We start from the raw sequence: 25204 nt of genomic DNA, 5'->3' as shown, positions 1-25204 counted from the left end.
TATCTGATTTAAATAGCATTAAGGGACCTAGCATGATAATCCGATTTCCCAAAAATATTATATTTGTTAGGCGTGATAGAACAATCAAATTAGGTTAGTTTAACAGTTCATAAAAAGGGCGAGGAAAGCAGTTAAATCATCGAAAAGGGACACATTACGACGCACCCTTGAGAGGTGCGTCACGGTTCTCAGAAAACTAACCACTTTGACTTTTCTATTTCTCCTTTTTATTTAACGAATCTCAATTATAGGACAGGATACGTTCTGTTCGATTTATGGATCGATTGCGACAGAACGCGTGAACAGTTTCACAGCGAGAGGCTTAGGCTAAGGGGTTTAGAGTCAATACTCAGAATATAGTTATGTGTTGTTGTGTTTTCACGTCGAAACTAGGGGCCTATTTATAGGGAAGAGTTCGTGGAAAGATAGAATTGCAGAGTTCTAATCCATAAAGAATTAGGAAAAGAGACGTATCCAGGTATTTTCAGCGCCCAGGCCTGGGCGCCGAAGATTTCGGCACCCAGAGCCAGGCGTTGAAAATAGGGTCTGGGCAGTTTTGTTTAGTCAGATTCGGATTCCTAAAATCCGTAGAGTTTGAGATTAATTCGAGTCTTTTAGCACGTATCAATTTTATGACAGAATGCGTCTGGGCCCGTTACGAACTCTAGGTTCGTTAGGATTTTAATTAATACGTAACTCCTATTTCCGAATCCTATTAGGAATAGGATTCTCGCGGTTTTCTATCTCATTTAGGATTTATGTTGGAGTGCAACACCTAATTCTGACAGGTTTCTATCTTTTATGATTTGCCACTTTTAGACGCTACCTTTTACGGCAGTTACTATTTTTAGCAGGTTTCCATAAATAGCAGGTTTCGGGTGAAATGAAATGGGGAATCGAGATTTGTTTATTTTATAGGAGATGCGTTGTCAAGTGGAGTTTTTATGCTTTCATCATCGAACCTTTCCCTTGCGGGAACGGGGACAAAAGTAGGTGTCTACATTATTATGCTTGGAGGTTATTTAGTTAAGTTTCGATATTGGGAATGGTTCAAAATATGTTTAGGGTGTATTTAGAGTACTTTAGTATTGCTGTAAATTGTTGGATATTGATTGGGGAATTTTACTGATTGTTTTTAGGCGGAGAATTCTTTGTAGGCGACTTTTGAATTCGTTAAAGTGGCCTATCAGTTTGTTTACACAAGGTACGTACATACCTGTGTGCTTGGAATGTGTGTTATCTGTTGAATCATGTTGAAAGTGGTTGATGAACTTGGTTACGTTGAAATTACATGTTTAATGTTGTTGGATGAACGTGTTGAACATGGGTTGTAGTATGAGAATTAAAACATGTTAGTATGGATTATTGATGCAAGCATGTCATTTGGGAACTTTATTTTATATATATATTGATTCAGATCAATTGATTGTTGTTCCCTTTTAGCTTTTCACTAATTTATGAGGACCGAGGACCTTGTTTAGTAAGTTGAAACCTTATACCCATATAGAGGGGTTGATCAGTATTAAAGAAAAGGTTGGATTTAATTGGAATAAGTCTTGATTGATACCTTTGTGATCACTTACTTAATTCCAAGATAAAAACAGTTAAGAATAATTGTTGATTGTATAACTTATGTGATTGTTAGTCATAACAGAGTTTAATTTGTAAATCATGTAAAGTGAAACTGAGTAGCAATATCTTTAGACTATGCACGTCTAAAGTGACGGACAATCAGGAGTTGGGGTCATGGGTCGCCTATGGCTTTTTCTGGGGCCGGATTGATCACCGGTTCTATTTTATTCAAAAGTCCCTTGATATCGCAGGTCATTGGGGTTTACGGAGTCGCGCTCGTACCTCGTCTTCCTTAGTGAAGAAGAAGAAGTTTCTAGTAGCAACTCGGTCCATTGACTATTTCAATTAAAATAATGTTATTGTTATAAAAGTCTGGTCCAGTCTAGCCTAGTCTAGTCAAGTGTGGTCGTCAAACTAACATGTTTTGTCTGCCCTTACTCGTGTTTTATTAGAATCATGTTAGGGTTGTTCGTTTATTAGTATCATGTTAGGATTGTTTTTGTTTTAGTATGTAGTACTCAACTTTGCTGATTACGTGCTTTGTTTGTGTGTGTTGATCATGGCTATGCCTTATTGATCCTGTGATGACCCATTTTGGTGAGCAGTCTCTAAGGATCAATAAGCGTTGCCATCTACAGGTTTGAAGATGATGCATCATGGGAATCGGGATTAGAGAGCTTGTATTTAGTTTCGTTTTGCTAAGTAACTTGGTTTGTTAATTTAGACTTTAAACTTATCGTATTATTTATATTCCCTTATTTTCGTTGGTTGGTTTTTGGGATTAAACCTGTAATCGATTATTTATAAACCTAAAGTTAGTTTTATGTTTTCCGCTGTAAAATTCTGAATAAGCCGTTACGTTTTCACACGGGCGATAATGCCTTGATAATTCTCTACGTTTTATATAAAAAGGTTATTTTAGAAAAGAGAGAATTGTCGGGGTGTTACAAGTGGTATGTCAAGTTAGTGGAATATGAGGTGGAAGAAGGAGAAGGATGAGAGATATATATTATTTGACACTTGACCGAAGGTCAAGGATGCACATGGTCTTACAATATTAAAAGGTGGAGCGCTAAACTCCGCCCCATAAATACTCACTCGCCCTATTAAATTCCACAACTACTCCTCTCTATATTTACCCCTTTACTTTTTTACATTTTTTACCCCATCAATCCAACTCCCTCCATCAATACAGTAGAGGTAAATACACCCAACAACCAGATTCAGGCACCTTCAACCCAGAATCCAGCAAAAATTTCCGGCCACCTTCAACCTAGAATTCCAAAAAAAGGGCCTACGCTAAACCTAGAATTCCGGCAAAAAAGAGAAATGTCAGACCCGCAATGATGACCCGTGCTGCTCCACCTCCGCTCAACCCATAATTCCGGCAATGATACCCGTGGTGCTCCACCTCCGCTCCACCCATAATTCGGCTAGAAGAGAAGCGAATGGGAGTTAAAGTGGTCGGCCGACGAGTATGGGAGATCCAGGAGCAGCTAAGGCGGGACAAGCTCCGGCAGCGGCGGCGAAGGGAGTGAAGGCTAGGAGAGGTAAAACGGCTTCGGTGGTGGCGAGGAAAACGCCGGCAAATCGCAAGGTATGTCCCTGTTCTCTGCAATTATTCTGTATATTTACTCATTTTCACTCCAGAATTCAAGCAAGAAACTCTAAAAAAGGAAAATAACTCAACCCAATTAAACATAAACCAAACTCACATAATTTTCTAATTAAGAAAAGCCTTGAGAATATAGACACTATAATTACCTGATTTTGAGATACTTTAGGCATAATTAATTGGTAGCATTGGATCTGAAACTTCAACTTTGTGTTAAATCGGATAGAGTTTGAATGATTTTGCTGATGAGTTAAGATGAGAAAGAAAGTAAGTGATGTGTGCACTATTTCAATTCATAGCTAGATGAGCATTTTTCATTCCGTATGTTTTTGCATTTTTGCATTCCAAATTTAATTTGTTATTTTTTTTAAAGGGAAAAAACTCTAGAAAAGCATACTGTATGTTTGAGTAAAGGAAAAAAACTAATTAATGTTTAGTTAAGGAGCCCACTTTGTTAATTAATGTTCTCTTCTAATTCATGAGTTACTGCTCATATTCCAAATAGCCTTAGACTTCTTTGTTTTGAGCTTGCATCATGGTAAAGACTTCTGTTGTTTAAGCTTCTACCATGGTGTAAGCTTTAAATGAAGAAGTCTCTGTCATGGTAGAAGCCTAAAACGCAAAAGTCTCCATGTTAAAAAATAAAATTTGTTTTATTTTTATTGGAGATATTAATTAATAATTAATTAATCGATCTTATGATTATTTTTGTTAGAACTATTATAGTCTACTAGTTAAATAAGGATTATAATTAATTATTTTTGTTAACTAATATTATGTGTAATTAGACGTTGTAATCATTATTGTTAAAAAAAATGTTATGGATATAGATGAGACGGTAAGCATTAGCGTATTAGTATTGAGAATAGCTAATGATTAATATCCAATTGTTAATTAGTGTTATAAGTTAGTTATTTTTGCTAACAGAAGGCGTGTGTCATGACATTGTCCTCCTCATGAACCCACTGTGAGTAACCACTCTCTTTAGCAAGATGGAGAAATTGACTTACAACATCTCTTCCTTGAGCATCCATCCTTCTCATCCGATCCCTATAGTTGTATATGTGTCTTCTGTTAGGGTTATCCTCCGGAAATTGCTCTTGGACAGCTGCCAAGATAACATTCGGCTTTGCTTGAGCCGAAGACATATCACGAACAAGTTTCTTTGCTTCTAGACTAAGGCTGCTCATCTGTCGGTTGCCTTCTCGGTACGTAGAAAAGTCATTATTGTGCATCCCGTTTTGTTCAGGACCCAAGCTAATCACCCAACCTTCATTTTCACACGGTACCACTTTAATCAGGAACTTGCAACCGCATGCTTGAGTTTTGGTGTTTGGTCGTTCCGCTATTTCCACATTCCTTCCTTTGCCCCAATTCCTTTCACCATGATTGCATCTCAAATACAATTGTCTTCCACGAGGATTTCACAAGCATAAAACCATTGCTATTAGCAATGCTTTTAGCCCACTCGAAGTAACAAATTTTGGATTATAATTCACACCGTCACTACCAAAGTCTTGTAAAGGAACCTGTCAAATAAAATAATAATTATAACAAATATTTAATTTCAATTAAAATATATTAAAATAATTAATAAATTAATCAAATAAATAATTAATATCAATTACAAATTCAATCGAATAAAAGTAAAATAAAATTCTATGTAAAAAAGTTAGTTAGACTTTTTGGTTTTGAGCTTCTACCATGGTGTAGACTTCTTCGTTTTAAGCTTATACCATGGTAGAAGCTCAAATAACATAACTACATAAGTCCACACCATGGTGCGAGCTCAAATAAAAAAAGTCTAACTAATTTTTTTCTGAATAATTTTTTCAAATGTGAAGGGCAAAATTACAGAAAATTATTTAATATCATTAATAAAATAAAAATAGATTTACATTTCTTTTTTAGCATTGAGACTTATGCGTTTTAGGTTCATGCCATGGTCTACTATAGTAGAAGCTTAAACAATAGAAGTCTCCACCATGGTGCGAACTTAAAACGAAAAAGCCTAACTAATTTATTTCCGGAATAATTATTTCAATTCAACACTTAATTACCAAACTATTCCGTATTTAATATCAGTAATTAAATAAAAAAATAGAATTACATATATTTTTTTTCGTGGAGACTTCTACGTTTTAAGCTTCCACCATGATGTAGACTTCTTCGTTTTAAGCTTCCACCATGGTAGAAGCTCAAACAACAGAAGTCCCCTACCATGGTGCGAGCTCAAAACGAAAAAGCCTAACTAATATTTTTCGGAAAAATTATTTCAAATTCAACAATAATCAAAATCGAATTAATATGCAGGCTTCTTCATTTTAAGCTTCCACCATGGTAGAGACTTCTGCAGTTTAAGCTTCTACCATGGTAGGAAATTGGTAAAAATGGAGCAAACAAGTTATGGCGTGGGGGTGAGGATACAAAAGGCAAAGACGTAATAAATGTAAAAGTGTACCCTCGTACAGTCGTACCCGTCAAATCGTCAATTGTCAAGTCATTTCTATCTCTGGAAGTTTTCCCCACAAAACCACTAGGGGCTCAAGTTTCCATTTGGCAAAAACTAGCATTGTAGTCCGTATAAAAGTACTACAATCAGTAAAAACACTCATCTATATTAAATTCCAAGCTTTCACTGTACTATTTTCATTTTTATCCAACCCTTTTAGTACCTTATTAATCGAAATAAAGCTTATCAATATATTTCCTTGGAGATTTGATTTCAGAATTGCTTTAAAGTAACAAAAAAATTATGTACGAGTGATTTAAATCTGTCTAGTGGCCTAGTGTGGGACTGGGTGTACAACTGTTGGGTTTTTTTAATGTGCGCCATTATATATGTAGGTACGATCTGTCAACAATAATAACGTGGAAAAATAATGTACAAAGTAATAATTTATTACACAATGGGGAAAAAATTCTACACTCATAACCACATTGGCACTGTATTACGCAAGGCCTTCTAGGTAGGAAAACGTGGCAATCTATCACCCGTTAGTACTTTGCAACAAATGAGAAAAGATATCTTTTCATATGCGGTCTTTGTTCTTTCGTTTGAGTTTTTTTTTTATATATATATAAATATTCTATGTCCCTTCGTTTTCAAAAGGGTTTCATGTCATGTTTTGTTTGTCAATTTCTATGGCCCATATTTCATAAATTTCATTTAAGTATTGATTTGAAACCATATTCTTGAATGAAGAGTTACATACCTTGTTTAAACCAATTAACATATGTCTGTCTAAATTCAAAGAAAAAACGTCTTACAATATACTACAAGAAGAAATGGTTTTAAACTAGGTTTAATTTGTGTGAGGGAAGCATGTAAAGTCTAAGGGAAATTTCATTTGAAGTATTGATTCCATAATGATATACGAAGTATGAGCATCAAGAACACTAGAGACGAACAAAGAAAGCTCCTTAAAGGCTGAAGTTGCCCTACTGATATAATTTCTACTCGTATCTTTTTTATACCTAAATTCTAGTTTCTCATTAGCCTTTGTGCCTTTGAAAAACAGTGCATTTGTTATTCTAGTTGTCAAATCCCCCTTTAAGCATCTCCTCTTTCTTTCTTTTTTTTCTTTTTTTTTAAAAAAAAACTTTGACTATTTAATTAATTTACCCCTTCAAATGTGTTATAGAAAGAAAGTGTCTTATTATCTTTCTTATCTTATTGACCCTTGTAGGAAGTTATAAAAAGTGCATTTGAACTTGTTGCCGAGTGAAACATAACTTTGGGATCCCACTTTTCCTTTGTTTCACCTTTTAGGATCCGAACCTTTTGTTCTTTACGTTTGGTATTATTAGAGATGGCAACGGGTCCAGGATCCTACCCTGACCCTGTCAGACCCTACCCTAAAATTAGGGTATGGGTCTTAATTTTCTAGACCCTATTGGGTAAGGGTAGGGTATGGGCATATGATGTATCGAATAGGGTAGGGTAAGGGTCCAACTTTTTCAGACCCTTACCCTACCCAGACCCTACCCATAGACCCTTAAGATCCATACCCTACCCAGACCCTAAACTAAACCCGCTCAAATTTCATTAAAGAAATATAAAAATAACACAAAACCTTAAGGCAATCCACAAAATCACATTTACTCCTCTAACAACCATCCAACACTACCACTCACTAGTCAAAAAAACCTCTAACATTGACATTGTGTACTTGAGAACCTGAGATTTTTTTTAATTCGTGACCTTAGTACATTAAATTGTAATATGTTTAAGGAAATACAAGGATGATTTGGGGCACTAGGATTTATTTGTTTCAAAATGTCAAATATATCGTTTGTCTTGTGTATTTTTTGTGCATTACATATGGTTGGATATAAAAAAAATTGAAAAAAGTTATAGAAAAAATAGGCAATACGGACCCACACCGGACCCTAGACCCTACCCATACCCTACTGGACCCATAGGGTCCGGGTAAGGGTCTTGTAATTCTAGACCCTATAGGGTAAGGGTAGGGTATGGGTATAGGTCAAAAAATTAGGGTCCGGGTCTGGGTATTGCTAGACCCTACCCAGACCCTACCCATTGCCATTCCTAGGTATTATGCACGTGATTTAACGCTTTATAATGTGCATTGAGATTCCTCTATTTTCTTTTATTTAAACAAGGCGCATTACGTTTATTTATAATGTTTTCACTTTTATAAAAAACTAACATTGGAGAAATGAAGGTTTAGTTTCCCATGGAAAAGTGTGAGAGATTATATATCCCAATGAATTTAATTGGTTAAAATAATTCTTGGGCACAAATTTTGATAGAATTCTAAAGCATTTATGTGATAATACAAAAGGAAATATTCTCAATGCATGTCGAAAACAAAATGGGACGGAGGAAGTATTTCAATCACTAGTATCTATTACTGTCAATACATAAAAATTAAAAAAGTTGAGATTTTGAAAATACACATTGAGACGAATAACAAAGCTACACATGGTTATATTTTCCTTATATGTAAATCATTAAAAATAGTTAAAGTAGAGTACGTGAATAGTGAATTATCAAAAAGTTGTTAGTAGAAACAAAAGGAGGAAGTATAAAAGAATTGAAAATTATTACGTGGGTGCACCATGCATCCAATGGCACTTTTATATCCATTGGTGGCCCCTTTCACATTTTCTCCTCACATGTAAAGGGGTATGTGAGATGGTGCACGGTGCACCTATGCACTATAAAAGAATGCTTGAGTCGGCGTAAAAAAATGTGAACTACCCTTTACACTCTTCAATTAATTAATTTTTTAAAATTTAAAAAAGGTTTTCTATTTTGCTAAGCTAAACTAATACAGAATCACTATTGAATAAAATATTATGTTATTTTTCTACTTGTATATGCAATTCTTCAAAAAAAAAATCTTTTACTTTGTACACAAAATATTTGATATAAAAAATCGTGATTAACTAACTAATCTCTATTTTATAAGGGATTTTCTGAGGTCATTATCGTAAATGACATTTTAGTGTCCCCTATAGAATAGTCCAAAATGCCGCTACTGCTTACAAATAATATAAACGTTAATTATAAAATAAAATAAAAAGGCATAAAAGAAATTTATCAATCAAATTTAAATACTATTTACAAATTATAGTAACATTAGTTGTAAAATAAAATAAAAGGCATAAAAGAAAATTAGTTAACTAGATTTAATCACAACAGACAAAAAGTCAAAAGCAAAAAAGTTAAGTCACTATCAAACACTTAATCTCAGCCAAATATACTCCTTATTAGTCACATAATTTATTTTTCTTTCAAGTACTTTATTATGCCACATTTTCATATTACATAAATAAATATCTTAATCTAATTTTTAAAAACAAATTTCAATAAAACAATATACTCCGAAATATAAATTCATCCCTCAATTATTTTAATGTCTACTTTTTTTTAGAGAAACTTTGCGAATAATATTTTCTACATAACATATTTTTTCTTTTTTATATATCTTTGCACACATCGCGTGCATATAAGACTAGTTTATGAAATATTAAAACATTATTTAACAACTGATAAGGGTGGTACGTTCAAAAAAATAAGTCATTTCACGCTAAGGAATATTTATTTCTTAATATTGATTTACATGCATATTAAAATCCGCATCACGAACATAAAAGACTAGTACTTTTTTTAGACAACTCTTGAACATTTCAATTTGGTGTCGAATTAAAATTGATAGTCCCCAAAATTACTTAATATTTAAGCAAATTTGCGAAAGACAATCTTTTATAACCACTTTTTTGCAAAAGACAACCTTTTATAAATTTTTTTTGCGAAAACAGACTTTAAACTAAATTAAATTTGCGAAAGAAAACCTTAATATGTTTTCAGGCATTGACCCAACATTTTCCGATTTGACTTGCCCGATTTTAATAATTACACCCTCTTTCCCTCCCTTTTTCCCACTTAAAACTAAGTTGGAGCCAAAAAAAAATCCCCCAAATTTTCTTTCTCTTCTCTGTTCTTCCTTCCCCCAATTTTTTTCCGCCCAATCTTCTTACTGAATCATTCTGATGAAATTGCTTCAATTTCTTCTCAATTAACTGTTTTCGACACTCTACAACTTAATTTCGGTAAGTATTTTTCATTAATTTTGGTGTAATTTTAATGAAGAAAAGTTAGGGTTTTCCCCCCCAAATTTGTGAATTGGTTCGTTTTGTGGGTGAAATGACAGGGACCATGAGGGCTTGGGATGGACGAGGTGTCGGAGGAAAAGGGGGGTAAGGTTGCGCAGGATAAGGCTGATGAGGATGACCATGATACGGCGGAGGAGGAGGTGGTTGGGGTGGTGGTGGGCCCCACTGATTCTGCTGTGGAGGAGAAGGAGGATGGGAGGGAGAGTGAGAAGGTTGGTATTGGAATTGGCCGGAAAACCACGAGTTTGTTGGTGGTGGAGGAGGGGGAGGCTGACTGTGGGGAGGATAATGTGAATCCCCTGCCATCAGCGGCGACGCTTGAGGTGGGTGGAGGTCTCATACAGTGGAAGTTCAATATATGTTTCTTGATGGTTAAGCTTCATTAATGGAGTGCGTGCACCTTCGTTTTGTCTTTTCAGAGGGTATTATTTTAAGGTTTTAAGGAACTTGCTTTTATATAGGAGGAAAATTAAGGAGGGAAATGGATGGAAATAAGAAAATTCCGCCTCACGTGACCGGCACATGGCAAGTAAAACTGGAAATTGTTGGGTCAACGCCTGAAAACCCATTTAGGTTGTCTTTCGCAAATTTAATTTAGTTTAAGGTCTGTTTTCGCAATTTTTTTTTTAAAAGGTTGTCTTTTACAAAAAAATGGTTATAAAAGGTTGTCTTTAGCAAATTTTCCTAATTTAAGTGGTTAATCATTTGTAAAGTGTTGCAACAGTGTTTGCATATAAAATAACATTTTTAAAATGTATGGATGCATAACATGCATGAGGTTTTCTAAAGAGTAAATAGGTCTGGAGGTCCCTAAACTTTGCCAAAAGGAGCAGTTAGGTCCCTCAAGTTTCAAAAGGAGCATTTAGGTCCCTCAAAATGGATGGAAACAACTACTTTTGTTAACACCGTTTCATTTTCTGTTAAGTTCAATAAAATAATAATAAAATCGCTTTAAAGAAAAGGAAAATTAATTTACACGTGTATAAATAAATGAAAACAGCTGATTTTAATTATGACTTAGCTTTTTCAACTTACTTAGCTTTTTCATATGACTTTTTCTCCATTTACACGTTTCACCCTTTATATTCCCCTTTTCTAGGTTTTTCCACAATTCTTCCTAATCAAATCGAACTTAGTGAGTAACCCAAGCAAATTTACTCTAAATTTCCAGCAATTATCGCCATAAACTTCAGCTAATTGTTGTTCTTCCACAACTCTAAAGTTTCAAATTCTCTTCTCCCAGATGTCTGCTACTACCACTAGTTCTTCTTCTACCTTTTTCTATCTCTTTCTCTCTCCTCTTTTATTATGGATTCTCTTCAATCTACTTCTCTTTCTTAATTCCTGGATATCTCCAACAATTCCATTGTAATTTCACATTTTCACTGATTTTCCCTTTTTTTTGTTCCCCTGTTTTTTTTATTTATTTTGGGTTGGTTTCGATTTTTTTTCTTATTTATTCTGGGTTGTTTTCAATTGAAGAGATTCTGGGTGGGTTTCGTTACCACATCGTGACCCACACCCCTGCTCCCCCATTTTCTCTCTCCTCCCTTTCTGAAAAAAATTGATCTTCGATCTCATTTGGGGAAACCACTTTCTTCTTCATAATCCTATTCAATAATTCTGAGAAAAATAGTTACTTCAATATTTCAAAACTTACTCCGTATTTCAAAAGATTGTTACCAAGAAAAATAGAACGATGATGATTGATGGTGATCATGATGAGGATCAACGATGATTGATGGTGATCATGATGAGGATCTCAAGCTCAAGTTGATAGATGATTATTGTGATCTTTGAAGGTGCACGATTATTGTGATCTCAAGCTCAAGTTGATAGATGATTGATGGTGATCATGATGAGGATTTCAATGGAATTTTACACATAGACCCCGCATTGTTGTTTGATCCACAAAGTTATGTTAGCTAGCTAGGCTGTTGATAAGAATATAATTGAAAGAGTATGGTTGAGCAGAGTACTATTAGTCGTAGGCTCGTTAGATTTCATGTATGAGTTGCTGACTTGCTGATTAAACATGAGATTGAAGATGATGATGCATGGAGTTTATGGGTTTGAGCTCGGATGAATTTTACCGGAAATGTAAGTTACTTGGGTGTGCACACAAGGTGTTTGATAAATTGTCTCTAAGAAATGTTGTTGATTAACCTATGCTTGTTGGGTGTGTTAATTTGGGGGATTTGATTAGTAGGAAGCTTTGATCCTTTTTTTTTTAATTTTTTTTTATTAAGTGTTGAATAATTTTGGTACAAATGGCCTTGTTAAATACTTTGAACTGCTAGTTTTTTGTAAAAAGCTAACTTAAAAGGGTTTCCCTTTATTTAATTATTGTTAATATGTAAAAGTAACTGTTATTTTGTCCTTTTCTGCCTTTTATATTAATTTGCCTTTATTTTTAATTCATTTAACAGACGTTAGTAACAGAAGTCAAAAAACAGCGGTTTCCATCCATTTTGAGGGACCTAAATGCTCCTTTTGAAACTTGAGGGACCTAACTGCTCCTTTTGTCAAAGTTTATGGACCTCCAGACCTATTTACTCGTTTTCTAAACGTCAAGTGACTTGTGACCAAATTGAACACAAGTCACCCGATACAATCATTTTTAGTACAACACATAATATATCTGTACCAATAACGCAAAGAACTTGTTTAGTACTCTTAGCAGTATATCTGTATACAAATACCAAATTTATGAGTACTAATAAGAGTCATTTCCGTCTATTTTGAACATAAGCCACTTTTGATATACACTTCCTCTAGCCGAGTACTACCTCAAATCCTCAATCGCTTCAACAAGGCAAATTACCAAAGTAACCCTCCATAACTGGTCAATTTTATGTTCAACTCAAGCTCGAGCGATCTCCCGTTAATCGGAGAACACCAAAGAAAGGGGATTTAAAGTAAAACAAGAGTGCAGAAAGAATGGGGAGCAAGAAGAGGAAACGAGGCGGTGGAGGAGGTGGCGGCGAGAGGAGAAGCATACATCCTCGCAACAGATACGCAAATAATCCCCCGGATTTCTCTCTCCTCGCATCTCTATACCCTTCTTTCTCTTCCTTCGTATTCTATTCTCGTGACGGTCGGCCTAGAATTGATTGGACTGATTTCAATGCCACTCGTGAACTCACCCGCGTCCTCCTCCTCCATGACCACTCTATCAATTGGTACATTCCCCTCCTTTATTTTCATTCAATTATTTCATCATATACAAACTCCAAACTTTAACCGACTAAACTAGTTTGGAATCCATCAATTCTCTTTTGTTGGCGTGTTTCAACTTTTAAATTTGTATTTGTTTATGGGTTTCTCTTTAAATGCTTGAGAATTTAATACTTGTCTTGTGAATTTGGTTCATAAATTGTACAATTTTGTCATGTATTTTATCGAATTAGTGGGTGTTTGAGTTTAATTAGTGAGAAATGATGGTGTTTTAGGTGGATTCCTGATGGGCAGCTCTGCCCAACTGTGCCAAATAGGTCAAATTATATACATTGGATTGAAGATCTTTTAGCATCTGACATTATTGAGAAAAACAATGTCGATGGAGATAAAGTGAGAGGATTTGATATTGGAACTGGGGCAAATTGTATTTACCCTCTTCTTGGTGCATCCCTTTTAGGTTGGAGTTTTGTTGGGTCAGGTAGGCTTTGTTAGTAGTATCCAACATTTAACTTGTTTAAAACACTTCTTTGGTGACAAATTAGTATACATTTGTCTAATTTGAACATTATCATGATTTATTGTAGACGTAACAGATGTAGCCTTAGAGTGGGCGGAAAAAAACGTTCGAAGTAATCCGCATATTTCGGAATTGATTGAAATTAGAAGGGTTGAGGTCACAGAACCTGCCATTGACCATGGAACCATGTCCTTAGATGGTAGTAGGACTAGTGATTATTGCCAAGAGAAGGAAGATGTTGATGATTTGACCAAACATGAAACGAGAGAGTTCGATGAATCTGCAGTAATTCATCCCGAGGGTGAACTGGATAATGCACACACGGTAAGTAGTGAACAAGTGGAAGATTTTAATGAAAGAAGGGATGGTGAAGCACAGGCTCAATCCTCAAGTCTTTCTGATGAACCCAATGTAGATAGGGGTTATCATGGGCCATCCATCCTTCTTGGTGTGGTAAAACAAGGAGAAAAGTTTCATTTCTGTATGTGCAACCCTCCTTTCTTTGAAAACATGGAGGAAGCTGGACTGAATCCAAAAACTTCATGTGGTGGGACGCTAGAAGAGATGGTCTGTGCTGGTGGAGAGGGAGCTTTTATCAGTCGCATTATTGAAGATAGTTGTGCGCTAAAACAGTCATTTCGGTACAGAAATTATTTATGGGTTAGTTATATCATGCTTAAAATTTTCAAGTTGAGCTCCTACGGATATTTTCTTAACTACATTGCTTCTAGGTGGTACACTTCAATGCTTGGGAAGAAGTCAAACCTTAAATTTCTGATGGCAAAGCTTCGGGAAGTGGGAGTCACCATTGTGAAAACTACTGAATTTGTCCAGGGTCAAACATCTCGATGGGGACTTGCCTGGTCCTTCATGCCTCCGGCCAGAAAATTGGTATCCCCTCATGTGAGGGGCAATACTAGCTTGTCCTTCATGCTTGAGGTATGCCTTGTGAATCCATTGTTAGGGTCTATGAAGCTCTGTGAGTAATTAGTATTGTTCATTCTTTCCATCAGAACTTGTATAGGTTATCATTACGTTGCTAGCAGATCCAAGGAGGTGAATGAATACATGATCTTACTTAAGCAAGCAGACAGTTGCTCCTGTTTCATTATCACAGATTTTTAGTATCTCCTGATTTAAGATGATTTGTTGCTTTTGGTTATTGGATACATAAGCTACTTGTGAAACAAAAATGAATAGGTTTCTGTATTTTTAAGGGATGATTAGTAATATTTTCTAGTTTTGACCTTGGTAACCCACTCTGTTTGGATAGGAATATTTACTGATGCTGTTCTTTCTGTTCAACGGTTTGGTCTATACATGTCTATCACTCTATCATCATCTTCAGATGAACTCTGTCACAATGTCTGTTTTTCCTCTTCTGTACTGCCAAACCTCGGTTCTTTTGTTGTGTGTGTGTGTGTGTGTGTGTGTGTGTGTGTGTGTGTGTGTGTGTGTGTGTGTGTGTGTGTGTGTGTGTGTGGTACCAGGGTATTTCTGTACCAGGGTATTTCTGTACTTCCTGTCCACAAATTTGATCCAGAACTCTCTGGTTTCTTCAGGGTCTCCAGCATCAAACCAGTGCCTTCGATGTTTTAAAGTCTGTGGAATCCTTTTTCAGCTACTTTGGTGTATCCTGCAAATGCAACGATTCATCGTTTACTGTTGAAGTGAGTTTCGTATTATCAGTGTCTATTTTCTTGTTTCCTTTATGTTAAACTACAATGTAATATAGACACTTCCTTATGCTTAGGTAAGTGCAACAAATGATCTTTGTGACACTATATTGAAGACCAATGTCAAACAGCTTGATGAGGCTTCCACTTGCTCGCATGTGGCTGAAGCATCGAGTGCAAGTTGTTCAAATAGTCTAATGAACTTATCTTTCCGCATTCTGGTATGACTTGAACATTAGAAGTGTTAATGAATTACTAGAGCTGACACTGACATGATATTTTGTTTCTTAAGGTCTTCCAGCAGATCCCTGGCACACTCCTGGTGAAAGCATCATTAAAGCCGGGAGACAGTGCACTCTCAGGTAGTAAATTGCTTTTCATTTTCTTCACTTCCGTAAAATTTCCTTATTTTGATAATTTTGTTGCAGCACTTTTTCATAGAGAAACCACTTGTACATATGGGTTTTGTGCAACAAGATCCTTTCATTCATTATGGCCCTAGTCTAATCACTCCGTTGCAGGGAATTTTTGGTTGTGACCATTGACCTTTTTCTTCTCACTTTATCTTGACAACTTTTTCTAAAATTTTGCATTTCTTCAGAGATGAGATGCATATTTTGGACGGAAGCTATACTAGTTCCTTTTTCTGTCTATGTACATAAGTTTATTTTGTCAATTAAAAGATTTGATGATGTGACATGCCCGAGTGTGCGAGTCATTTCATATAAGAGTGAGAAATCGTTGGAATAGTATTGATTTATGTGTAACTTTATATGAACGTACATGTGCATGTTTTATCGTCCCTGGTCCACACCAGCAAGCTTGTATTGTCTTATTTAATCATCTATATGCCCATAATAAGTAGTGATGAGAATTAATGAAGAAAATATACATATGGGCTTGGGAAGACACATTTTTATGGAAGTATGGACATTCACATGGGACAATCTATGTGAGATTGCGCCTAAAATCGTTGTCATTTGTTCAATTCTAGTTGTTGTAGGCTTGTAGCAAACATGTTTTCGTTGTTTTTCTTTTAAAAATTTACTTGAGTTGTCTCTCTCTCTTTGGCTCTCTTTCGCTTTTCTTTTTATGCATCACCTGTTTCAAGATTTTGATGTTACATGCCTACTCGTCCTTTCACCACTTGACACTTAGTGCACACCTAAGCTCTTGCTTCATGTGGTTTTTTTTGCAGGAACATTCACATCTGTGTTTCAACAATTGGAAGGATTTCTAAAACACAAGTTTGCTGGCAAGAAGGCCCGTATTTAACCCTTTGCATTGAAGATGCTTCCAAATAATGGTTAGTGTTACTAAAGAACTTATTAGGAGGAGGTTCAACGCCATATATTTCTATTGACAATTAGGTGATACGGAAATGTGTTATGAATGATTGACCATTGTAGATATGCTTAATGTTGACCTTTTTGGATTGTTGGAGGAAATAGGTCATAAACCTTTACAGAGCATCAGGCAGGTCTCTATTATGATTTGGTTTGATCCCCTATGTTTGAACATATGTTTAAATCCCGAGCCTTAAAATTGGTTCTTGATGCACAGGCGTTACTGACATTCAGGGATCAGAACAGCTTATATGTATATGACGTCTCTTAGCCCTTAGGTTACTTGGGAAAATAAAGAGTTATTACCTTTTCTCTGTGGTTGTTAATTTTGTTTTTGTATACAGGATCAGGAATTGCATACACTTGTGAGCTGAAAAATAAGCGAAAAAGTCGGTTGTTTTACTTTACTTGTATCAAACACTAATGGGAATCGACCAGTGGCCATGGGCAGCTCCTGGTGTCCCACTGCCCAACATGTGGATGAAGTTGAATTGGTTGCTAAACTTAAGTACTGTAGTTTTTGAGAAAGAGAACTCTGACAATGTTGAAGACAAACTAATACTTAAATTTGAAGTATTAAGAAATGGGTTGCTTACATAGGGGAATGAAGGATTCCCTAATTAAGCATACTTTTGTCGGAATGGTTGTGCAATCAATATTCTACCATGTTTCATGTTTGTGGTCCTGTTACCATTATCGATTCTAAACTCATTCAGGATTTAAAACAATTAGTGACTTCAAATGTAAATTTCTAACTTGTTCCTAACTTTAAGCTGATATTTTAAATGTTGTTTCTTTTCCTTGACCACAAAATTTTCCAACTTTTGATGAATCCATTTGAATGGATCAGTAACCCTCCCAAAAAAAAAGGTTAATTGCCCAAAACCAGAGAAAATATATTGAAATTTTGATGCTCTATCTTAGAAGAAAGAGCCATATGTCGACATGTGGAGCTACGGGACTAGGTGGAAAATCTGGCTTCCAAAATATCAGGAAGTAATTAACAATGACGAGTAAACAGAACAATTGCTTATGGGAATAATTACTGCACAACTCGTCCAAATATTTTAACAAATTCCATATCCAAATTATATACTAGTGTGAAATTTACAGATGAATACATTTTGAACAGAAACCACACACTTGATCCGAGAAAACATAATATGATTATGGAGTATGTAAAAACTAACAAGAGAGCTATGGTGTAAAATTGAGTGTCTTTAAGTTTATGCTTGGCCTTGAATCCTTGCATGAGTAAGGGCAACACAAGCATCCACAAAATCGGCGTCGATAAAATCAGTTGAGAAAATCTGCAAGCGATCAGCAATATTCCTGGCAAAACACTGTTTTATGAACAGCCTTGCATATCCATGAATCCTATCAGTCACAGGTTTGACACATAAAATCGGGTTATCTGCTTGAGGAGTAACTGTATTTTCTACCCGGTAGAAAAACTTCCTAGTTGATACTGGAGTTTGATCAGCCAAATGTTTCAAATTGCTCTCGAATTTTGTTGATGGTAAGTCGGTATCAATCCAGTTGTCTTTCAAGTACCCTGAACTCCAAAGTGGATCACCTTTCTTTGGGGCTGGGGATTTCCTTGGTTTCCATACACAAATTACTCTTTTAGGAAGCAACTCAGAAACAGTCTTATTAAAGACATGATCATCCTGATGGATTAAGTGATCTCCAAGTTTCTCCACGAGAAACTTGTCGAATTCAGGGGGATCATCATGCCCGAACTCTGTCCTGATCTCGAGGATAATAATCTCAGATTGAGTTTCAGATAAGAACTTGTTAACCTCATCTAAGACCACGTCTACACTGTATGTTTTAAGGATGCCATGACAAACCCGGCGATCTTCCTGGACTCGGATGTCCAAGACACGAGTGCCTATGACGAGCTGCTTGTAAATAGACAAGGATTGACATTGAGCAAAGGGACGAGATATAAAGGGTATACCAATCTTATTGGTTGCAGAATCATGAGTACCAGCCCAGATAATCTTGTTAATTGTAAGTTTCCCAAGATCAAGCCCAGCCATCCAGTTTTTCCTATCAGAAGGCCGGTAGTCACATCCTGGATAATCACACCCTGAATTTTGATTCAGATCAACCAAAGCTTTCTTCTCTGTTGATATTGTTTTTCTCCTCTCAACTTGTCTTGATATATGACCACCCATTTCTTGATGATCAAAGGAACAACAAGATCCTTTTTAATTTCTATGTGTTTGTTCAAGACTAGTACAGCTTAGACATTAATTAATATGTCAATTTTTGTTAGTTCGGATTTGGTATTTTCCCTGTACAGCACCAGGGTTTATACTTTATAAGGAGTCTGAAAACTCAGTTTCATATTATTTTATGACTCTTCATTATTTTGATCAAGTGATTGGAACGTGTTGTTTAATTTAATTAATGCCTGCAAAGGTGGACTTGTAAGCTGTAATCATGCATTATTGGCGGAGAAATATGATCAAGGTTCTTTCTTATTGTTGGTCCACCTGTCTTAAATCTTAATTAAGCTGTATTAGTTGGCTTTATAGATTAATTAACCTTCTCCGAGTAATCAATTAAACAGCAAAATAAATTTCCTTAATTATTTTTTCTGTCATCAATTAGCATAAACAGGTAAAGATTAAACAGAATATTTGCTTTAAATTTTATTTCTGGTAAATCATAGAACAACAACGCCTGCGCCGCCCGAATTACAATTTACCCCTACATACCCTCTTCTTGGCGGATTAAGATTCGAACCTATAACCTGGGTCGTGGAAGGTATGTGGAACTTACTACCAAACTGAGTTAATGCCACACATGATAACCCTTATCACACCTTAAATGCTACGTTGTCATCAATTATAGTCTTGAATTCTTGATGGTTGAACAACTCCCCAACCAAAATAAAGCTAGTAAATCATCAACTAGTGGATGTGGTTAATCCAAGCTTCTCTTTCTACTTACCCAGTGACAAACCTCGGTTCAATTGAGATTTCATCAAGTGTGATCATAAAATCCTAAAGCTACTGATGCAGGTAAGATTTATCTGAATGAGTTCAATCATGGAAATTATCAAGAACCACTTATTGAACTTAAATTGACAGCAGCAGCAAAACAAAAATCTGTTCAGGTAGTGTAAAAGTAACTTTCACCAGTTATGATGGAAGCAAATGCAATAAACTTCAATGGGCCGGCCAATTCCTAGCAAACGGAGAACCCTCCTTAATCAGCAAGAACGTAACGATATATTCTGGGATGCAAACCTGAGAGTGGTAAAAGATGGAGTACGAAATACATGGAAGCTTAGAAGATGAAATCCTTCAGACAGGATCTACCGTAAGTGAATAACTCAATATCATGTGATAAGTTTCCTAGAGTTTGAGTTAGTTTTCTCACCTTAGTTGTTGCTTTCCAGGAAGGATCCAAGGAGTGGCCTAAAAACCACTTAAGTCATTCAGCAGCATATTACAATATTCTATAGTGCAGAATATCCATTCTTCTGTAATGATGCTGTGACTCTGTGAGCCTGCAATGGCATCATAATCTTAGCCGATTTTGCTCATTCCCTTGGACATAGTAGAAATAACTTCTTACTGATATTAGATCGACTACCTATAGGCTACATACACATCAAAACCTTCACACCTGCATCAAAGAACATATACATATACCTCATATGACAATGTAGTTCAGTCAACATCGAGGTTTTGAAAGTCCTAATATTTTCAGAAGCAAATACAATTCTCAGAGAAGCCTATTTTTCAAGAAAGAAAGATTTAGCCTTGTCTATACCTTCAGCCAGTTCTTAACTACACTGTAACTACACTGATATTGACCTCAGACAATATTAGACTGATTGTTAAAGTCCTGATACGCTTTGAGGGAGTAGGATAACTGTGGCAGAATGGCAGTCTTAGATAAGCAGAAAATTGGCTTTAACTATTAAAACATGTTTAATTTGTGCAACTATGGATGATTCTCCTCTTTTAAACTCACTTAAGCGCGTGAAAAGCTAGATCACCGTGGAGGCAGTAAAGTCGCAGGTTAACCAACACATTTTTTTTTCTTTAGTCCTCTTCTCCTTTAAGTTTTCCAATTTGGCATCAAGTTTCTTTTTTTATTTTATTATTATACCATTATTATAACTTTCTTTGCCTTTCCCTGCTTTAGTTGGTGCACCAACTATAGGTTTGACTACCAGTTGGATGGAGTAAGGCATAAATCAGCAATACTCCATATTAGCTGTAGCAAGAAAATAACACTGATGTAATAAAATTCCACGAAGAAAGAATTTATCTTCTATTAACCTGTAAACAATTGGGTTAAACCAGAAATATATGCACCCTGATTATCAAATACATGCATCTACAAGTAAAAATATTCAAACTATAGGCAAGTTATTTGAGGCAACTACTCAAGTAAAATAAGAAAATGAGTATACTTTCACTATCTCTTTATATTGCCTCAGATGAAATATAGAAGTGATGATAATCTGATTTTACTGAAACCAAAATTGTTTGTAAAATGGAAGTAGAAATTATCGCGCATTAAAAGCATGAACCTTGCTATTAGTTTCAACCCAGCTACTGGCTTGCTCTTTTCTGGCACATCTCTGATCCATGAGCTGCCTCGTCATTTCTACATTCTCCCATTTCCCAGATGCAGCTTGTATACTTGAAAGCAATAAATACGGAGCATAAGACTTTGGATCCAGTTTGATTACGTGTTCTGCAGCTTGCTTTCCTAGCTCAATATTGTCATGAATCCGACAGACACCAATCAGGGAATTCCATATCCTATCATCATCTTTACACGGCATCTTTTCCAACTGTTTCATCAACTCATCAAAAGATCCAGCTCTACCCAAAAGATCAATTAGGCATGCATAATGCTCTACATCAGGAGTAATGCCATGATCCTCAGTCATGGATTTGAAGAAAGCAAGCCCCTGATCTATAAGACCGGAATGACTACATGCACTGAGAATGATAACAAGAGTTACTCTATTTGGTCTTACTCCACAAAGAATCATCTCATCAAACACTCTGATTGCCTCTTCGCCATTACCATGCTGTGCCAGGGCACCTATCATGGGATTCCATGTCATGACATCTTCCTTAATACCCATAAAGTGAAAAACATGCTGGCTAAGCTTTAGACTTCCACATTTAGAATACATATCAATGAGAGAGCTAACAACCACGTTATTAGGTCGAAAACAAGTTCGTACCATATAGGCATGGATTTGCTTACCATGCTTTAATGAAGCTTGGCTAGCACAAGCATTAAGCGCACTACTGAAAGTAAACTGATCAGGTCTAATGCCAAAGATCATCATTTTCTTAAACAAATCCAACGCAGCATTTCCAATATTATTCCGAGCATAGCCAGAAACCATAGCAGTCCACGAGACTGGATTCTTTGCAGGCATCACATCAAACAACTCTTGTGCTGATCTCATATCTCCCCACTTGCAATACCCTGAAATCAATGAAGTCCAAGCAGGAATATCCCTAACCTGCATCTCATCAAATAATCTCCTTGCATCACTCATCTGTCCACATTTAGCATAAGCATCTGCAATTGAGCTTGAAAGAACTACATTAGGAAGAAACCCAGCAATCAGAACCTGGCAATGTGCCTGCCTGGTCAATTCCAAATCCTTCAATTTGATACCAATGGTCAAAACACCAGCAAAGCTAAACGCATTATAACCTATAGACGCCTTTCGAAACTCCCTATAAAACCTTATTGCCTCACCGTACTTACCTCCCTGTGCATACCCAATCACCATAGTATTCCACGATACAACATCCCTTTCAGTCATTTGATCAAAAACCCTCCTAGCAGCATCAATCATACCTAACTTAGCATACCCAGAAAGGGCATTGTTCCAACTGTACAAATTTCTCACAGACATTTTATCAAACACCTTGCGTGCCTCAATGTGATCACCACATTCGAAGTACATATGCATCAGATGATTCGATATTAACGTACTGGGATGTTTCATACCAGTAGCCTTCAAATGAAAATGCACCCATCTTCCCTCCTTAAGAGATCGGGTTGTTGCACACTGTCCTAGGAAAAATGTCAAAGTTTCAGAGTCTAATCGTAACCCTTTTCTAGCTAAAATGCTGAGTGAGTTAACGGCTTCTTTGAGCTTCCCTTGGTAGCAGAGATCAATCAATGGCTGAACTATACAAGGAAGATTTCTGGGTTTCTGTCGGATTTGTGAAAGGACGGCGTTATTTTGGGGAGAAAAGGGGGGCATTGCAGTTGAAACACCATGTCAAATCTGCGCTTCTCTCAGCTCAATGGTGAGTTCAGATCAATTAATTGACCCAAAAAAATTTCTCCGGCGAAGATAGTAGGGACGCACTAGATTGGATGTCGCCGGTAAAAAGATTCCGACATATTGTTCATATTTGCGATTTGGGTCAAGGTGTCAAACGTACGAGGTTTCTAGTTTAGGACTTAGGAGTGTAGCTTGAGTCCATGTTAGAATGTTAAGGATTCATTACGCTGAAGCTGAACTGCTTAAGCTACAAAGTTGAGTAACAGCCTAACAGGCCGAGCGATGTGTTGAATATTTACTTCCCGAGCCCCCTTAAAAAGTAGCATAACCAGAAGCCCCATGAGCCATGATTGATGTTTTAACGTGGCTCATACTAACTATTGTAAAATATTATTCGTCCAGTTAACTATAAATGCTTATTTTGATAATTTATTTATACATATTGTTCTTAAATTTGAATAAATTATAGTTGTGAATTAAACTTGTTAGCTCATGTATGGCTTATTAACTTTATATGAACATAAATCTCATAGAATTTGTTATACTTGATTAAATGAGTCTCGTGAGATATAACCCCTAGACTACTTGGGAAGTGTTGGGATCTAATGTGAGAAGCGATATTATTATACCACTACTCCACCATATCAATCTTAAAGATTGGTAAAATATGCATATGCAATGCATAAAAGTCAACCATTAACCGCAACTATTGTTCTATGATGTCCCTTTTACAACAACTGGTTTACAATGATAAATTAATTGTAGTTAATTGATAATTTTCAATTGTTATCATCTAACATATCTACCGTACTAATGTGTAAATAGATATCAAAACGAAAAGTGTTGCTTTTAAATAAGGTCGTCTTAAACATTTTACGGGCCCTTTGCTATTTATAAAAGTTAGGTAACACAATGATACATATATTGTACAATTTCAATGAATAAACTTACCAAAATAAAATTTTAATAAAATATCTTAATTAACAAAAATCTTGTTTTTCAAAAACCAAAAAAGAAAGACAAACAAAATAAAATGAAACATATTTAATATTATCGATCAATTGAATATGAGGCATCTACTTTAAATGGTACTCTGTATATAGTTTGGAATTAATGGAGGTACGAAAATGAAAAGATGAAAGATTTGGATGATAATAATAATAGCAATATCGTGACTTGACTTGTTGAATAAAGAAGGTTGAAGACCAAGAACGGGCTGAACCATGAGAAATTATTGGATGAATTTATCACATGTAGAATTAATTACAGGCTATAAAAGCTCAAAATATCTACCAAAAGATGAATGGTCCGGAATTCAATTTTGGGACAAGCGGGATTGGAGTCTTGGGAGATTACACACACAAGAGATATTCATGTCATTTATGCAAACATTTTGTTTAAGTAGAATAAAATTGTGGCTTTATGCTGAGACCCACCTTACATATCCTCTTAGAATGATCTGCTTTAAAATTAAGCCTTAGCCTTTTGAGTTAAAAGTTTTTTTATATAAAAATGGCAAACGATACTAATAAGAAATCGAGGTTTGTCTAATTGGAGTTGTATTGTAATATGCTTCAATTCCATTATTTAATCATTTCTTGATTGTCTAAATATCCATTGTGAAAGCTTGTAATCCAAGACCTCCCCTCCACAAATTTAGGTAAAGGGATGATGTATACATCTATGAATCTCATGCATGCTTCGAAGCTAAATCATGGGAAAAGGATGTTTACAAATCAAGGCACATAATCATTAACATTTCTATCTTTGGTCACATGGCATGTACAAAGGTACGACCCAAGTGGATTCGGAGGAGAGAAATCAAAATCAACTTGGCAAATGCAAGAAACAAGCAAAAGCTAGCTAACATAAGGAAACTGAATACTCTTCAAAATCCCCACCTAATCCACAAACATACTTCGAATATCACTAATATAACACATTTTTTGTTTTTTTTATTTAATATAAAAAAGTTAGGCAATGATATTATTGTAAATTAAGATCCATTAAAGTATTAATACTCCGGGAATAATTGTTTATATAATACATATTACTACCTGTGTATATCTCAAATGTACACGTAAAAGAAATCATATGCCTAGTCTTTACTCTTTACTAAGATAATATAAGATAAATGTGAATTCTTACACAACTTGTTCCCTTTTTTATGTACCCTTTTTATGTAATAAACAACTTTGTTCCCTAATTAAATAAGACATTGTTTTCAATTGACTCTTGAATTTGATACACAACATACAAAAATCAAGACAAACAATGAATCAACAAGGCATTATATTCATAGGTTATTCTAATACTCCATGTGAAAAAGAACGCATGAGTGCAGGACGCATACTA

The 25204-nt window shown here is 35.6% G+C and overlaps 4 protein-coding genes and 1 long non-coding RNA gene across 8 annotated transcripts; 2 read left to right on the top strand and 3 right to left on the bottom strand.

Moving 5' to 3' along the window:
- Positions 1-2546: 2546 nt before the first annotated feature.
- Positions 2547-3606, bottom strand: LOC110786494 (uncharacterized). The gene is made up of 2 exons (XR_002532883.2): positions 3337-3606; positions 2547-3184 (listed from the first exon to the last, which is right to left on the bottom strand). It is a non-coding gene; the product is annotated as an uncharacterized lncRNA (long non-coding RNA).
- LOC130472322 (uncharacterized) lies at positions 3031-10585 on the top strand. The gene is made up of 2 exons (XM_056842960.1): positions 3031-3169; positions 9871-10585. Exon 2 carries the CDS (start codon positions 9889-9891, stop codon positions 10216-10218), a length of 330 nt encoding a protein of 109 aa, XP_056698938.1. The 5' UTR covers positions 3031-3169; positions 9871-9888; the 3' UTR covers positions 10219-10585.
- Positions 10586-11634: 1049 nt separating this feature from the next.
- Positions 11635-17364, top strand: LOC110786532 (uncharacterized). Of its 2 annotated transcripts, none has more exons than XM_056842957.1 (9): positions 11635-11932; positions 13285-13490; positions 13597-14170; positions 14261-14468; positions 15092-15199; positions 15283-15426; positions 15498-15567; positions 16404-16511; positions 16896-17364. In XM_056842957.1, coding segments are annotated over exons 1-8 (1389 nt in total). In that variant the 5' UTR covers positions 11635-11930; the 3' UTR covers positions 16481-16511; positions 16896-17364. The 2 variants fall into 2 exon arrangements, with proteins under 2 accessions (XP_056698935.1, XP_021846782.1); XM_021991090.2 differs by lacking the exon at positions 11635-11932 and adding an exon at positions 12585-13014.
- Positions 17365-17588: 224 nt separating this feature from the next.
- LOC110786533 (uncharacterized) lies at positions 17589-20598 on the bottom strand. 3 transcript variants are annotated; one of them, XM_021991091.2, is made up of 2 exons: positions 19948-20598; positions 17589-19814 (listed from the first exon to the last, which is right to left on the bottom strand). In XM_021991091.2, exon 2 carries the CDS (start codon positions 18732-18734, stop codon positions 17778-17780), a length of 957 nt encoding a protein of 318 aa, XP_021846783.1. In that variant the 5' UTR covers positions 18735-19814; positions 19948-20598; the 3' UTR covers positions 17589-17777. The 3 variants fall into 3 exon arrangements, with proteins under 3 accessions (XP_021846783.1, XP_056698937.1, XP_056698936.1); XM_056842959.1 differs by having other exon boundaries at positions 17589-20077; positions 20164-20598; XM_056842958.1 differs by having other exon boundaries at positions 17589-20196; positions 20344-20598.
- A 220-nt stretch (positions 20599-20818) lies between these two features.
- LOC110786530 (pentatricopeptide repeat-containing protein At2g21090) lies at positions 20819-23254 on the bottom strand. Its single transcript, XM_021991088.2, has one exon. It carries the CDS (start codon positions 22823-22825, stop codon positions 21089-21091), a length of 1737 nt encoding a protein of 578 aa, XP_021846780.2. The 5' UTR covers positions 22826-23254; the 3' UTR covers positions 20819-21088.
- Between the last annotated feature and the right edge of the window lie 1950 nt (positions 23255-25204).

Source organism: Spinacia oleracea, chromosome 4, assembly GCF_020520425.1.
Source record: "Spinacia oleracea cultivar Varoflay chromosome 4, BTI_SOV_V1, whole genome shotgun sequence".
Lineage (NCBI taxonomy): Eukaryota > Viridiplantae > Streptophyta > Magnoliopsida > Caryophyllales > Amaranthaceae > Spinacia > Spinacia oleracea.
This window is presented reverse-complemented; position numbering and strand designations above follow the sequence as displayed.